The sequence below is a fragment of the Thalassophryne amazonica genome, chromosome 17, assembly GCF_902500255.1.
Source record: "Thalassophryne amazonica chromosome 17, fThaAma1.1, whole genome shotgun sequence".
In the NCBI taxonomy this organism is placed as follows: Eukaryota; Metazoa; Chordata; class Actinopteri; order Batrachoidiformes; family Batrachoididae; genus Thalassophryne; species Thalassophryne amazonica.
The window spans coordinates 16,563,121-16,577,619 of record NC_047119.1 but is presented as its reverse complement, the minus strand read 5'-3'; the positions used below and the strand labels follow the sequence as shown (position 1 = coordinate 16,577,619).

Here is a 14,499-nt window from a genome sequence, read left to right as displayed (position 1 = left end):
ACAGTCCTTATGTTAAGTAACAGTACATGCTGTGTTGCGCACATGTACTACACTGAGCTCCTATCCATTGTTAAACATGCTCCCGGGGGAACACTGTGCTAAAAAGTGAGTTCCACTTACTGATAAAACAGGTGCAAGTATACAGTATACTCTGGTGTGACTTACACTCCAGAAAATACATTGTGTCACGGTAAATTGTAATTTAGTTTGCATTTAGTTAAAGTAAATTTAGTTTAATTAAAATTTTTACCAATTCCTACTTATAGTTCTGTGGTGTACCTTGAGATTGACAACCGACAGTGTTACCAGCAGTCTACAGAATGCTTCCAGAGTGCCACAGATGTTGCTGCATTCCTGGGAGCGCTGGCCTCCAGTGGAAATCTCAACGTTCCTTATATTGAGGCAGTTACCAGTATGTACCTCATCTACAAATTTTACTTCATGCATACAACTTATTATATTAAACACAACATCACATAACCATCACAGTGCAATCAGACTGTGAGTCGTGTCCAAATCCAAACTAATGCATGTCTGTGTTTCCAGGTGTAAGACCTACCCCTACAGGTTCGGAGCTCTATCCCATGTACATAGTCTTTCTGGGGTTGGCTGCCTTGGGTTTCATCTGCCTTGGTGTACTGGTGTCCCGTAAACGTCGGCGTGAGCATGGCCAGCTCTGGTTTCCTGAGGGATTCAAAGTGTCAGAACCCAGTAAAAAGAAACGCAGAGAGCCAGTTGGAGAGGATTCTGTTGGATTGAAGTAAGCGGAAATGAGGCGGCTATTTCTTCATTTCTAATCTTAAATTGTTGTCATGCACTGTATCATAAGGGTGTTCTTAACAAGTTCACAGACCACTGGATCACTGTATCCGCTCTGCCACTTTGGGAGGCATTAAACACAATGTGACACACAACAAGGATTATTTCCAACTAAAGCAATGCAGACAATATTCTGTATCACAAAAAGTATTGCATTCAGATGTTGGTGGTGTTGCACAAATGGTTCCATGAGACATAGACACACAGCACACCACAAGTGTATATTCCATCAAGAGTTACAAATTAAAAGTTTTTGTACATGCCACTGGTGCAACGACAAACTGGTTGTTGATTTGTTCACAATGTTAGTCAAGGATGGACAGTGAGAGGGCATTTTTTTGTGTGTGTAGATCCACCACGTTTTGTATTCAGTGAACAGGAATGACTTATATGATGTTACAAAGACATTTAATGCTGCGTTTACACATAATGACGACAAGTCATGAATGCCATGAAGTATACATTCTTGGCTGCTGATCATGAATGTGGTGATTTGAGGCAGAGGCGTCAGGTGTCCTCAGGAACTGCTGCAACCTGTTACCACGTGTTATGATTAATGGCACATGTTGCTGGAGAATTATCAGGAACCATTACCCACGGTCAATAATAATGTTCCACGCTGTTGCGTGGTGCTCCACGCTATTGCGCATAACAGCGCATCATTACGTTCTGTCACATTGTGAATGAGGCAGATTGTCTACACACACGCACGCACACACACACACACACACACACACACACACACACACACACACACACACACACACACACACACACACACACACACACACACACACACACACCTATATTCATCCATCAGCTGCTGAACAATTCAGATCGCTCCAGTTTGCTCCTCAAAATCCACAGCAGAAGAACTTTGTGACTGCATGCTTAGTTGGGAGAGGAGGAGGAGACAGAGAGAGCCAGCTGTGTGGCTCCACGCGGCTCTTGTCTCATGCGTTTTCCAAACATCAGGTGCAGCAGCAGCAGGTGGACCACCTGCAGGAGCACGCTGAGGAGCATTGGAATGAGACTTTTAGCCAACTTGACGTCACTGTCCTTCAGCATATTGCAGCAATGAAACTGAATGCGGTGCAGCAGGGTTTAATTCCGCGCACGTCAGAGAAGAACGCTGTCATGCTCTATTAAGGATCACCACTAATCAAGACGGATCACCACGCTCAGTTGCGACCTCCACGACATGAGGCGAAATGAGGGTGGTGCATATTTGTTGAAGATTTTTTGACAGCCAAAAACATGCTCCACGAAAATCACAAATATCACGCACCAACACACACTATTAAGAAACCTATTCAGATGCATTAAGTCACGTTAAGAATGTCAGGAATGTGCCAAGAATGATGCAAATATAACATTCATAACGCATCCTGCCTATGTGTAAACGCACCATTAAGCAGTAACATCACAATCTCTGTTGAACTTTTCAATGAATTAAATTACTGTCTGTCTAATTAACACTGCAGAGTTACTGCTTTTTCCATCATCTACTCTCAGATACTGCAATTGGTGATGATTCTGCTATTAATACCAGTACTACCACTGTTTTTTCTCTTGTCAACATGTGAATACAGGGTACAGCATAGCAGACTTTGTTGATAAGTATTTGACAGGCAAGCAGGGTGAAGACAAAATGCTGATAGCTAACACTAACTTGTTTGCTAGCTCAATGTCTGCCCCAGTTTTTTGCTCTGTTGTGACACATCAAATGGAGTATGTATCACTTGTAAAGACTACTTTATCCTTTCTGACGCAATTCCAGATATACATGGAAAATGGGGCCTTGAATCAGTTACGTTCTGTTTGGGGTTCAAGCTAGGGTGACCAAACGTCCTGTTTTCCCAGGACGGGCCTTGAACCAGTGACCTTCTCTTTGGGGTTCAAGCTAGGGTGACCAAACGTCCTGTTTTCCCAGGACATGTCCTGTTTTCACGTCCAGTCCTGGCCGTCCTGTTTTTTTGTTTTTTTTTTAAGTGATGAAAATATCCTGATTTTCATTGTTTTCATCTTTGAGTATCTTTGAATAAACATTGAGCATCATTTGAGTATGGGAGCTACTAATTGCCAGAACTATAGGAGGAATAGAACTGGAAGAACTGGTAATTTGGCGGAATGGATGACAATCAGCGAAATGGGTTGTTTTTGCTTATATTACACCCAAAACAAGTATTTATTAGAATAGATGATCAGGTCTCGCTACTAAAATAATCATTATTTAGCCACTATATAAAGCTTAGGCCCCAAGCTCTTGACAGGACAGCTATGATGGAATGGCAGGACGAGAGCTTGTGTGGTGCCATCTAGTGTTAGTGAGGGTAAATTTTCCCATATAGAGATCTGCTATTCCGGCAATTTGAAAAGAGATAAGTTTGTGCTTTGAACATAACAGGGGGACTTTCTTCTTTGTATGATAACATTTTATTACATTATCTTGAGATTGGTTATCAATATCTTGAGATTGGTTATCAATACACAGAGCTTGGGAGGTAGGGGGCAGGTGTTGTTCTGTCAATCATTCCATCAATTGTATTAGCATTCCGGTTCTGCCGATTAGTACCTGCTTTTGAATATCTCATTGCTGGGCCAGGGTGTTCTGGTTTTCGGTGATCAAAATATGGTCACCCTAGTTCAAGTGCACAAACTGCTTGCACCACCCTGCTGTCTGTTGGCTAACTAGCTGATAATATCTTGACATTCAGACTTGAAAGCCCAACAAGAGCACACAAATGTGACTCTATGTGACAATGCATTGCAAAGAAACCCACAATACCTTCCTGTTGATGTGTTGTGCTTCTCTCCCACGATGGCCGACACCGACATGTATTTGAAAAACCTTTTTACTATTTCATATGGTTGTCATCTTTACCATTTTGATGTCATGTGTTACTTGCTGTTTCTTTTTAAAAGGCCCATGAAAAACGTTGACGATCTTATGGATGACAATCAGAATGAATGGGGCGATGAGGATCCAGACTGCAGGCACTTTAGGGTAAGAAGAACATTCTGACATCTTTTTCTTCACAAAGCTGGGTGTTGTTAATTAGTGTTTTGTGATTGTACTGACACTGAAGTGTGATTTATAGTTTGAGGAGCAGGCCATGTTGGATTTAAGTGACCATACTGACCAGAGGAAGTGGACACAGCAACACCTTGATGCAGCTGACCTCCGTATCCCATCTATTGCTCCAACTCCTCCCCAGGGAGAGATAGAAAATGACTGCATGGATGTAAATGTTAGAGGACCAGGTGTGTGCATGGCATGTCAGCATTATATATATATATATATATATATATATATATAAAACTAAGTGAACAATAACAGAGGAATGACCATCTATCTCCCTTTCAGATGGTTTCACTCCCCTGATGATTGCCTCCTGTAGTGGTGGAGGGTTGGAAAATGGCAACAGTGAGGAAGAAGAAGATCCATCAGCAGAAATCATCTCTGATTTCATTTACCAGGGCGCTAACCTCCACAATCAGACTGACCGAACAGGTGAGACCGCTCTCCACCTGGCTGCTCGTTACGCCCGCTCAGATGCTGCTAAACGCCTTTTGGAGTCAAGCGCTGACGCCAATGTACAGGACAACATGGGTCGCACTCCGCTCCATGCTGCTGTGGCTGCGGATGCACAGGGCGTGTTCCAGGTGACTGCTGCTTCAGCTGCAGAATTCTCCCTTTTTGACGGGATTTATCTTTATAAAGCTTGCCAAGCATCTTGTCTAAACAAGTCTATCTTTTTTGTGCAGATTTTAATTCGAAACCGTGCCACTGATCTTGATGCCCGCATGCATGATGGAACAACGCCACTGATTCTGGCAGCCCGATTAGCAGTTGAGGGCATGGTGGAAGAGCTTATCAACTGTCATGCCGATGCCAATGCCACTGATGACTCTGGTAGCTAAATTTTTTTTTAAAATTATTTTCCTGCCCACCCTATTTTCTCAGCAGATTGCTCAGCATGCTGGGTTGTATTGTAACATACCACTTTCACGCATTCTGCAGGTAAATCAGCACTTCACTGGGCTGCAGCTGTAAACAACGTAGAAGCTGCCATGGTGTTGCTGAAGAACGGCGCCAATAAAGACATGCAAGACAACAAGGTTTGTATATTTATTACCCTGCGTGTTGGTGAAGGGGCAATAGGAGGGTACTGTTTTCACTGGTGTCTGTGTGGCTGGCTGGCTGGCTGGCTGTGGACAACATAACTCAAAAACTACAGGATGGATTTCCATCAAATGTGATGGGAATATTACTTGAATAGATGTTAGGAAGTGATTCCATTTTGCAGTAGTTTGCTCAAAGGTCAAAGTCAACCAAAACATGGTCTGAAAAACACCTTTTTTGTATATCTTAACAACTAAGAAGCCTAGATGGGAATATTACTTGGATAGATATTGAGAGGTGATTAGAACTAGGAGTGGTTTGATCAGTGGAAAAATCAAGGAAAACATGGCACTGATTCATCAACCAAGATGCCTACATTGATGATTTAAAGTGTATATTGATCAGGAAAATATTTGTGATTGCTTGGTATGAATGTCTTGTTGGATGGAATGTTCCATGACGCCTGTCCTCAGACCACTTAATGTTACAGAATGGATTTGACCTGACTGTGTTGCATGTGGCTCCGATGCATGCCCAAAAATGTCATCATTTGCGTACAGTCTAAACTGATAAGGCCAAGGGCATTGTATTGTTGATAACTTCGTATCTGTCTGGGACAAACCATCGTGCCATGAAATGTTCCGTTCTTTGCTTATCACACTGACACAAACACATTCATCACAAAGTTTTGATATAACACATACCGCTTGAATATAATAGCATGAGCACGGTCACCCACTTACAGTGTCAAACGCCTCACTCTTCATAACCAATCACATAGCTCCACTGGTCCACATGGCAGGACAAGGCCCGTCCACCTGGGGGTGGGCCGAGTGGAGGCTTAAAGGGCAGCCTAACCTTAATGCCGAGGCTTTTTAAATCAAGACTAAAGACCCACTTGTTTTTGCCTGTTTTATCACTAGTATATTATGTTATTATGTGTTTTTTTTTTATTCTTTGAAATTTTTTATGGTTTTGCATTTTATTGTGTTTTTAATCTTTTAATTCAATTTGTTCTGCTTTCCATGTTGTATTGTGTGAAGCACCTTGAGGTGATCTTATTGTGAGTTGGCGCTATATAAATTAATACATTTGATTTTGATTTTTGACAACGGTGCATGTGACGTTCTGTTTTAAGATCCCAGTGCTGCCTTAAGCTGGGCTTACACTGTGCGAGTTTTGGCCCTTTTTGAGCCGATTTTTCACTCGTGTGAAAATTTTTTGGATTGCATCGAGTTTCAGTTTAATCATGCGTCCTGCATCGTGTAGTATACATGGAGTAACGAGCTGCGTTTAACCTCTCATGACCACCTCCCGATTGGCAATCGTATGGTCGGTTGAAAATCAAACCTGTTTGATATTCTGGTCAGCCCTCATGAGGGCGCTGTTGAAGCAGCACTACAAGCATCTATGAGCCGATTTACCCCATCCTCTTGCAATGTGCGTGTGCAAACACCAATGCGGAATTGGAGAGATTATAAACAGTGATCATCTCTTTGGGAGAGCAGCTTCTGTTTCGTTTGTCCCCCCTTATTGTTCAACTCATGTAAAGTCTTGTATTTTTTTTTTGTTGTTGTTAATAATTTGATGTCTCCTATCGAGAGTTTTTGTAAAAATAAGAAATGTAAATAAAGTTTGAAAGAAAAAAGAAAAAAAAAGCTTCTGTTTACGTTTTGCTTCCGGAAACACGATACTGACGTGTGGTTTTTGAACGTACAATGTGAGTATAGTCAGATCACATCAGAGCATCGGGCCGTATAGTGTGAGAACATAAATCGTGCACTCTGAACTTTTACACCCTGCAATTTTGTTGTACAGTTTGAGCTGGAGCCGAGTACAACGATTGAAAATATCGTAGTGTCTGCCCAGCTTTAGCTGACTCTGTTCATCAGTGTAGGCATCTTTTTAATACAACATCTGGTTTTGAAGTCCCTCTCCTGTCAGTCTTTGAGTTTGCTCACCACATCAAACTACCAGGAGGCAGGCAGAAAAACCCCTACAGTCTTCAAAATGAGGTCACACAGAAGTCATACGATGAAGTCAAACATAGTGACAAACACCATTACAGATACATGTATATTGTACATCTATATCATGGTGTGTTGACCTTAATGCATCAGCCCTCTGATGCCTTTCATTGTTTTTATTTTTTGTAGGAGGAGACGCCGCTATTCCTTGCAGCTCGTGAAGGCAGCTATGAAACAGCCAAGGTTCTGTTGGAGAACTTTGCCAATCGGGAGATCACTGACCATCTCGACCAGCTGCCCAGAGATATCGCCCAGGAGCGCATGCACCACGACATTGTCCGCTTGCTGGATGAGTATAATGTGGTTAGAAGCCCTGGACTTCACAATGCCCCCCTGAACACCTCTAGTCTCTCTCCACCTCTCTGTTCTCCAAATGACTACCTTAGCAATCTCAAACCCAATCTCTCTGTTAAGAAGGTTCGAAAAGGTGGAAAGGAAGGGAGCAAGGAAAATAAAGTGAAGAAGAAAAAGTCAGTGGATGGGAAGGGTAATTTGCTGGACACATCAGCCGTACTCTCCCCAGTTGATTCCCTCGAGTCACCCCATGGCTATCTGTCTGATGTGGCATCACCTCCTATGACATCACCCTTCCAGCAGTCCTCGCCCATGTCTCTCAATCACCTACAGGGCAAAGGAGACTCTCATATGGGCCAGATCAGCATGGGCAAGGATATGGGCCGTTTGTCCTTTGACCCTAACCCACCTCGTCTCAGCCACCTACCTGTGTCCACCTCTGGAAATCAGGGCACAACATCCATAAGTGGTCCTGGGGGCAGAGGAGGCCAGTGCGACTGGCTCTCGAGTATACACCCAAGTGTTGGGCAGCAAGGAAGCTTCACTCAAGCCACGCCCATGTCCCACAGCATGATGGGCGGTCTGCATGGCATCAGCACTGCCACTTTGTCACAGATCATGGGCTATCAAGGTCTGCAAACCAGCCACCTTGGCTCCTCTCCACATATGATTCAACAGCAGCAGCAGCAGCAGGCTCATGCCCGGCAGCTCCAGCACCAAAACTCCAGCTCCTCCGCCGCTGCAGGGCAGCCCCTCAACCAGACCTTCCGCAGTGTCGAGCTGAATGGCTCGGAAATGCAGCAAAACAACAGCACCGGCCTCTCGATGCCAATCCACACGGTTATGCCTCAGGAGACACAGATCCTCGGCGCCCAGTTCCTCACCCCGCCTTCCCAGCACAGCTATTCAGGCCCCATGGACAACACACCCAACCACCAGCTACAGGTTCCCGAACACCCTTTTCTGACCCCCTCCCCCGGGTCTCCCGACCAGTGGTCCAGCTCGTCCCCACATTCCAACATGTCTGATTGGTCGGAAGGAATCTCCAGTCCCCCTACGAGTATTCACTCTCAGATGAATCTCATCCCAGACCAGTTTAAGTAGAGACTTGTCAAATAATGTTTGTTGGAAGATGATCCTTTTTGCTATCAGTTTTACACTAACAATGAGAACAGTTTAGTAATTTTGTATTTATTTATGTGCTTTTCTTAAAATATAAAGAAGATACATTTATATTTATGCTTTGCAATTCTTTTGTTGTGTATGGGAAGATTAGAAACACTTTAAAAGGAGGCTCCTACATGTGTACACTGGCTATTTATTTGTGACTTGTGTTGCTATACTCACTGGATTTATTTTATTTTTTATTTTTATTTTTGGTGCATCAATCTTTTCAAATTGTATTTTGGGATTTGTATTATGTTTGTACAAAGACTTTTCTTTTTACTTTTTTAATAGATTATTTTTTAAAATTTTCAGTATTGAACTTTTTTTGTTTTTCTTTTTAACTCGCACACGTTTTGTTACTGACCTACATTACACTAAGTCTTATCACTGAGTCTGTGTTAGAAGATGGTTAAATTAGGAGATGAAAAAATATTGTATTCCCAAAGTATCACCTTTCATTATGTTATCTGATACACTGTCCTGTGTAAAATAAAAATGAGAGTTACAGAGTATCAATAACAAGAGATCTTCAAATTTTCTTTACATGTTTTGAATGCATACAAATAAAGTGAAGAAAAAAATTGAGTGATATAGTTGAGAATGCAGCTAATCATCCTTCTCAGTTAAAAAATGATGGAGGCTGGCACTGAGATCGATTTGTGATAGTTTATGATGCAAAAATATCTATGATGTATAACAGTTTAAGTGTTAAACTGCAGAAGTTGTTGTTGAAAGCTGATACTAGGGGAGCTACAACCACTACCTTTGCACCCCCCAGGACTAAACCAAACAAACTTTTTTTAGGTTCCTTAGATGACCCCAAAACACAATCAGGATGTTCCCAAAAATAAAAAACTGGCCTCAAGCCAGTTATCCAAGATGACAGCCAAAATGGGGTTTTTCACTAAAACACCTTTTAAACAACATATAAACAACTTAAATATCACAGAGATTCAATGGGAAGACCACTGCAGGTCACAGCAAACTCATTTGTGCCTAAACTAAATTCATTCATGGGTTTAAGATTCAAAATGGTGTCCAATATGGCCACCAATAGACCCCTACCCCTTAAAATACATAGTGGGAAGTAGTTTATATGTTGTTTAAAGGTGTTTTAGTGAAAAAACAAAAACAAAAAAACAACAACCCTATTTTGGTGGCCATCTTGGACGCCATCTTGGATAACTGGCTTGAGGCCAGGTTGTATTTTTGGGAACATCCTGATTGTGTTTTGGTGTCATCTAAGGAACCTAAAAAAGTTGGTTTAGTTTAGTCCTGGAGGGGGGCGGGGGTGCTAAGGTACTGGTCGTAGCTTCCCTAGTATGAAATGTTAGTTTAAAATTTTTTTTCCTGAAGAAAGTTCTTGTCATTGTGTCTTCAAGGTTATTGGAGATCGTTTTATATTGTAGAAGAAATGGGGACCTTTTCGTTTGTTTAATGACATCACCTGCACTTTGTGTGGAGCGTAGTCGGTGTCTAAATGTCATGTTTTATAAACTAATCCAGAGATAAAGATGCTTTTAATAAAATGTGGAATTCAAAAATCAATGTTGATGCAAAGTTGTAGTTTGCAAAGATGTATTTCATGTTTTGTTTTTTTTTAAGTTTTGTAAAAATTTGTCTTGAGTCAATAAAACCTACTTTTATGCTTTTGAGTTTTTGATAACTTTTCGTTTTATATATTTTATTAATTATACGAATATCGTATATCAGATGTGTTGCTGCTGAGACGGACAACAGAAAGTGGTGTCTACCGCCCTCTAGTGGACAATCCGTAAGGAGACACTCAGAAAGCGCATACCTCCACAATGGTCCAACAATCTTCTCTTTATGTTTCTCTTGGCATTATGCATTTTTCTCTTTCATTGTGAAAGTGTGATTTATGAATGCTGTAACATTCATAAATCCCTATTTGATTTTAGTTCTGCCTGGCGAGTTGATCCAGATTTTGATTTGTCTTGAAAATTAAGCTGTTTTTGGTGGACTTCCTAATAAGTAACCCGTTTTGCTTGATTATTTGACTGTAAGGTGTTGATGGAGAAATCTATGCATTGTGTGTTTGTGGTTCGAGAAATCTTGTGCGTGCATCAATGGATTGAAGACGACGACAAAAAAAAAAAAAAAAAAAGACATGCGATGCTGTGCAAGTACACCCTATACATGGGATTTTACATATACCGCTCAAAATAATTAGAGGAACACTGTTTTCCACTAATTATTCTAAGCAGTGTATTAATATAGCAACTAACAGCTATTTTCTATGTCAAGATTTAATGGCATGTGGTATGCGGAGTGAAGCAACACTCCCTCTGTGTGTGTTATTATTTGAGACTGTGCTAGGAGAATACAAAACATATATTTAAAGTACACAAATTATACTTTTGAACTGCCCAGATATGTTTTAATGTTAATGCGACAGGTCACGAAATTCAGTGTAACACGTAAACACATAATCGAAATCCCCGATTACATTACAAAAAGAATCATGATTTCTTTCGTTTTTTTTTGTTTTTTTTTTTTAGGCAATTTTAAATTTTAAGACAAAATTGAAAATCTGACATATTTAATTACACTATGTAACACAATTTTTGTTCCTGGCTTCTAAGTGTTATATTTCAACTGCTTATGTCTAAAGTCTATGGAAAAATTACTACATTCAGCACAAACTTTGATTTTTTTTTTTTTAAACATTCTAGAAAGTTCTAAAAGTTTCTTGAAATTTCTAGATAATTCTGGAAACTTCTAGAAAATTCTGAACAGTTCTAGCAGTTAAAGAATATTCTAGAAGACTACTCAGTAGTAGTGAAGGCGAATCGAAAACAGGCAAATTTCAAAATATCATTGTCCTGATCACAGAAGCAAAGTTTCTGTGGAATAACAGCTATTCTCTATTTATTTAAGGCATAACAGGTTAGGAAAACACACTGTGTACCCAGGAACACAACAAAAATAAAAATTTGTTACATAGTGCTAATGTGTGTAGGATGTAGTGCTATCTAGTGGTGAGGTTGCAGATTACACTGTGCCATTACCGATCACAGTTCAGTTTCCCTCCATGTTTTCACTCCTTTGATGACAGGGTTCATGCTCCCTCACCTTCTCTTGTGATAAGGAGCATGCAGGAGCCTCCATTTCACAAAAATGAAAGTTCAGCCTCCATTTCAGAAAGCGCTGTAACTAGGTTTAAGGATATGATTCCTTCTTTATGTTCTCTAATGCCATATACCAACACAGTGCAGAGTAGCTACCTAAACTCTGTAAGTGAGATAGAGTATCTCATCAATAGTTTTACATCCTCATTGAAGACCACTTTGGATGCTGTAGCTCCTCTGAAAAAGAGAGCTTTAAATCAGAAGTGTCTGACTCCGTGGTATAACTCACAAGCTTGCAGCTTAAAGCAGATAACCCGTAAGTTGGAGAGGAAATGGCGTCTCACTAATTTAGAAGATCTTCACTTAGCCTGGAAAAAGAGTCTGTTGCTTTATAAAAAAAAAGCCCTCCGTAAAGCTAGGACATCTTACTACTCATCACTAATTGAAGAAAATGAGAACAACCCCAGGTTTCTTTTCAGCACTGTAGCCAGGCTGACAAAGAGTCAGAGCTCTATTGAGCCGAGTATTCCTTTAACTTTAACTAGTAATGACTTCATGACTTTCTTTGCTAATAAAATTTTAACTATTAGAGAAAAAATTACTCATAACCAACCCAAAGACATATTGTTATCTTTGGCTGCTTTCAGTGATGCCGGTATTTGGTTAGACTCTTTCTCTCCGATTGTTCTGCCTGAGTTATTTTCATTAGTTACTTCCTCCAAACCATCAACATGTCTATTAGACCCCATTCCTACCAGGCTGCTCAAGGAAGCCCTACCATTAATTAATGCTTCGATCTTAAATATGATCAATCTATCTTTATTAGTTGGCTATGTACCACAGGCTTTTAAGGTGGCAGTAATTAAACCATTACTTAAAAAGCCATCACTTGACCCAGCTATCTTAGCTAATTATAGGCCAATCTCCAACCTTCCTTTTCTCTCAAAAATTCTTGAAAGGGTAGTTGTAAAACAGCTAACTGATCATATGCAGAGGAATGGTCTATTTGAAGAGTTTCAGTCAGGTTTTAGAATTCATCATAGTACAGAAACAGCATTAGTGAAGGTTACAAATGATCTTCTTATGGCCTCAGACAGTGGACTCATCTCTGTGCTTGTTCTGTTAGACCTCAGTGCTGCTTTTGATACTGTTGACCATAAAATTTTATTACAGAGATTAGAGCATGCCATAGGTATTAAAGGCACTGCGCTGCGGTGGTTTGAATCATATTTATCTAATAGATTACAATTTGTTCATGTAAATGGGGCATCTTCTTCACAGACTAAGGTTAATTATGGAGTTCCACAAGGTTCTGTGCTAGGACCAATTTTATTCACTTTATACGTTTCCCTTAGGCAGTATTATTAGACGGCATTGCTTAAATTTTCATTGTTACGCAGATGATACCCAGCTTTATCTATCAATGAAGCCAGAGGACACACACCAATTAGCTAAACTGCAGGATTGTCTTACAGACATAAAGACATGGATGACCTCTAATTTCCTGCTTTTAAACTCAGATAAAACTGAAGTTATTGTACTTGGCCCCACAAATCTTAGAAACATGGTGTCTAACCAGATCCTTACTCTGGATGGCATTACCCTGACCTCTAGTAATACTGTGAGAAATCTTGGAGTCATTTTTGATCAGGATATGTCATTCAATGCGCATATTAAACAAACATGTAGGACTGCTTTTTTGCATTTGCTCAATATCTCTCCAGAGGAGAGGAGCCTGAAAGCTCCTCTCCTCTGGAACCAGCTCCCAATTCAGATCAGGGAGACAGACACCCTCACTACTTTTAAGATTAGGCTTAAAACGTTCCTTTTTGCTAAAGCTTATAGTTAGAGCTGGATCAGGTGACCCTGAACCATCCCTTAGTTATGCTGCTATAGACTTAGACTGCTGGGGGGTTCCCATGATGCACTGAGTGTTTCTTTCTCTTTTTGCTCTGTATGCACCACTCTGCATTTAATCATTAGTGATTGATCTCTGCTCCCCTCCACAGCATGTCTTTTTCCTGGTTCTCTCTCTCAGCCCCAACCAGTCCCAGCAGAAGACTGCCCCTCCCTGAGCCTGGTTCTGCTGGAGGTTTCTTCCTGTTAAGAGGGAGTTTTTCCTTCCCACTGTTGCCAAGTGCTTGCTCACAGGGGGTCGTTTTGACCGTTGGGGTTTTTCCGTAATTATTGTATGGCCTTGCCTTACAATATGATGCACCTTGGGGCAACTGTTTGTTGTGATTTGGCGTGATATAAATAAAATTGATTTGATTTGATTTGACTAGCAACCAGGAGACAGCAGTACAGAAAGAAACACTAGTTCCTCTTTGTTTCTTTGTTTTTTTTCTGTCAGTCTTCCAACCACACTGCAAAATGCAGCACGTAGAGTAAGTATGTCCCATTTCAGCTACTGTATCAACATGACAACTTCCATGAGGGGACCCACTCCTATGCAGACATGAAGGGCTCATTATAAGATAATGAAATCACTGAATTGTTGTTGCAGGTTACACCATCTGCACATTATACACCGATGCACAGATGCTTATGAATGCCCAGTGGCGGTGCCAGGAAATTTTTGTTGGGGGGGCTGGGGTAAAAGTTGGAGGGGCTCCACAAAATGTTGTCAAAATGAACATTATATAGGGTGTCCCAAAAAAATATACATTTAAAACACTCGGTTTGACCCTTAAATGCTACAGACTTAATCACTTATGTTTCTTTTTTACTTGCAGAGACCCTGAAGTTTACGTTGATCCCAAGCAAGACTCAGGAAAATGCCAAGATTAACCATACTACAACAAACAAAAATTATTGAGATTTGGCACCAGACCAAGAGTGTCAAACAGCTGCAGTGACTTTATGCAAGACTGACAAAATGCAGGGCCAATGTTGACATTGGTATGAAAAACTTCAACCTTTCATCTTTCTATCCAGCCATAAATTTATTTCCTAGACATATGCTTTGACCATT

At 40.7% G+C, this 14,499-nt stretch overlaps 1 protein-coding gene across 2 annotated transcripts in view; it reads left to right on the top strand.

The window, feature by feature from the left end:
* The window catches only part of notch1a (notch receptor 1a), a 53,240-nt gene extending 44,330 nt beyond the window's left edge, over nucleotides 1–8,910 (top strand). For both annotated transcript variants that reach the window (XM_034191543.1, XM_034191542.1), the window contains 8 exons: nucleotides 267–412; nucleotides 547–760; nucleotides 3,745–3,826; nucleotides 3,921–4,083; nucleotides 4,187–4,485; nucleotides 4,588–4,735; nucleotides 4,844–4,941; nucleotides 7,102–8,910. In XM_034191543.1, coding sequence (XP_034047434.1) covers nucleotides 267–412; nucleotides 547–760; nucleotides 3,745–3,826; nucleotides 3,921–4,083; nucleotides 4,187–4,485; nucleotides 4,588–4,735; nucleotides 4,844–4,941; nucleotides 7,102–8,370 — 2,419 coding nt within the window. In that variant the 3' untranslated portion in view covers nucleotides 8,371–8,910. The remainder of the gene's footprint in view (nucleotides 1–266; nucleotides 413–546; nucleotides 761–3,744; nucleotides 3,827–3,920; nucleotides 4,084–4,186; nucleotides 4,486–4,587; nucleotides 4,736–4,843; nucleotides 4,942–7,101) is intronic.
* The last annotated feature ends 5,589 nt before the right edge of the window (nucleotides 8,911–14,499 follow it).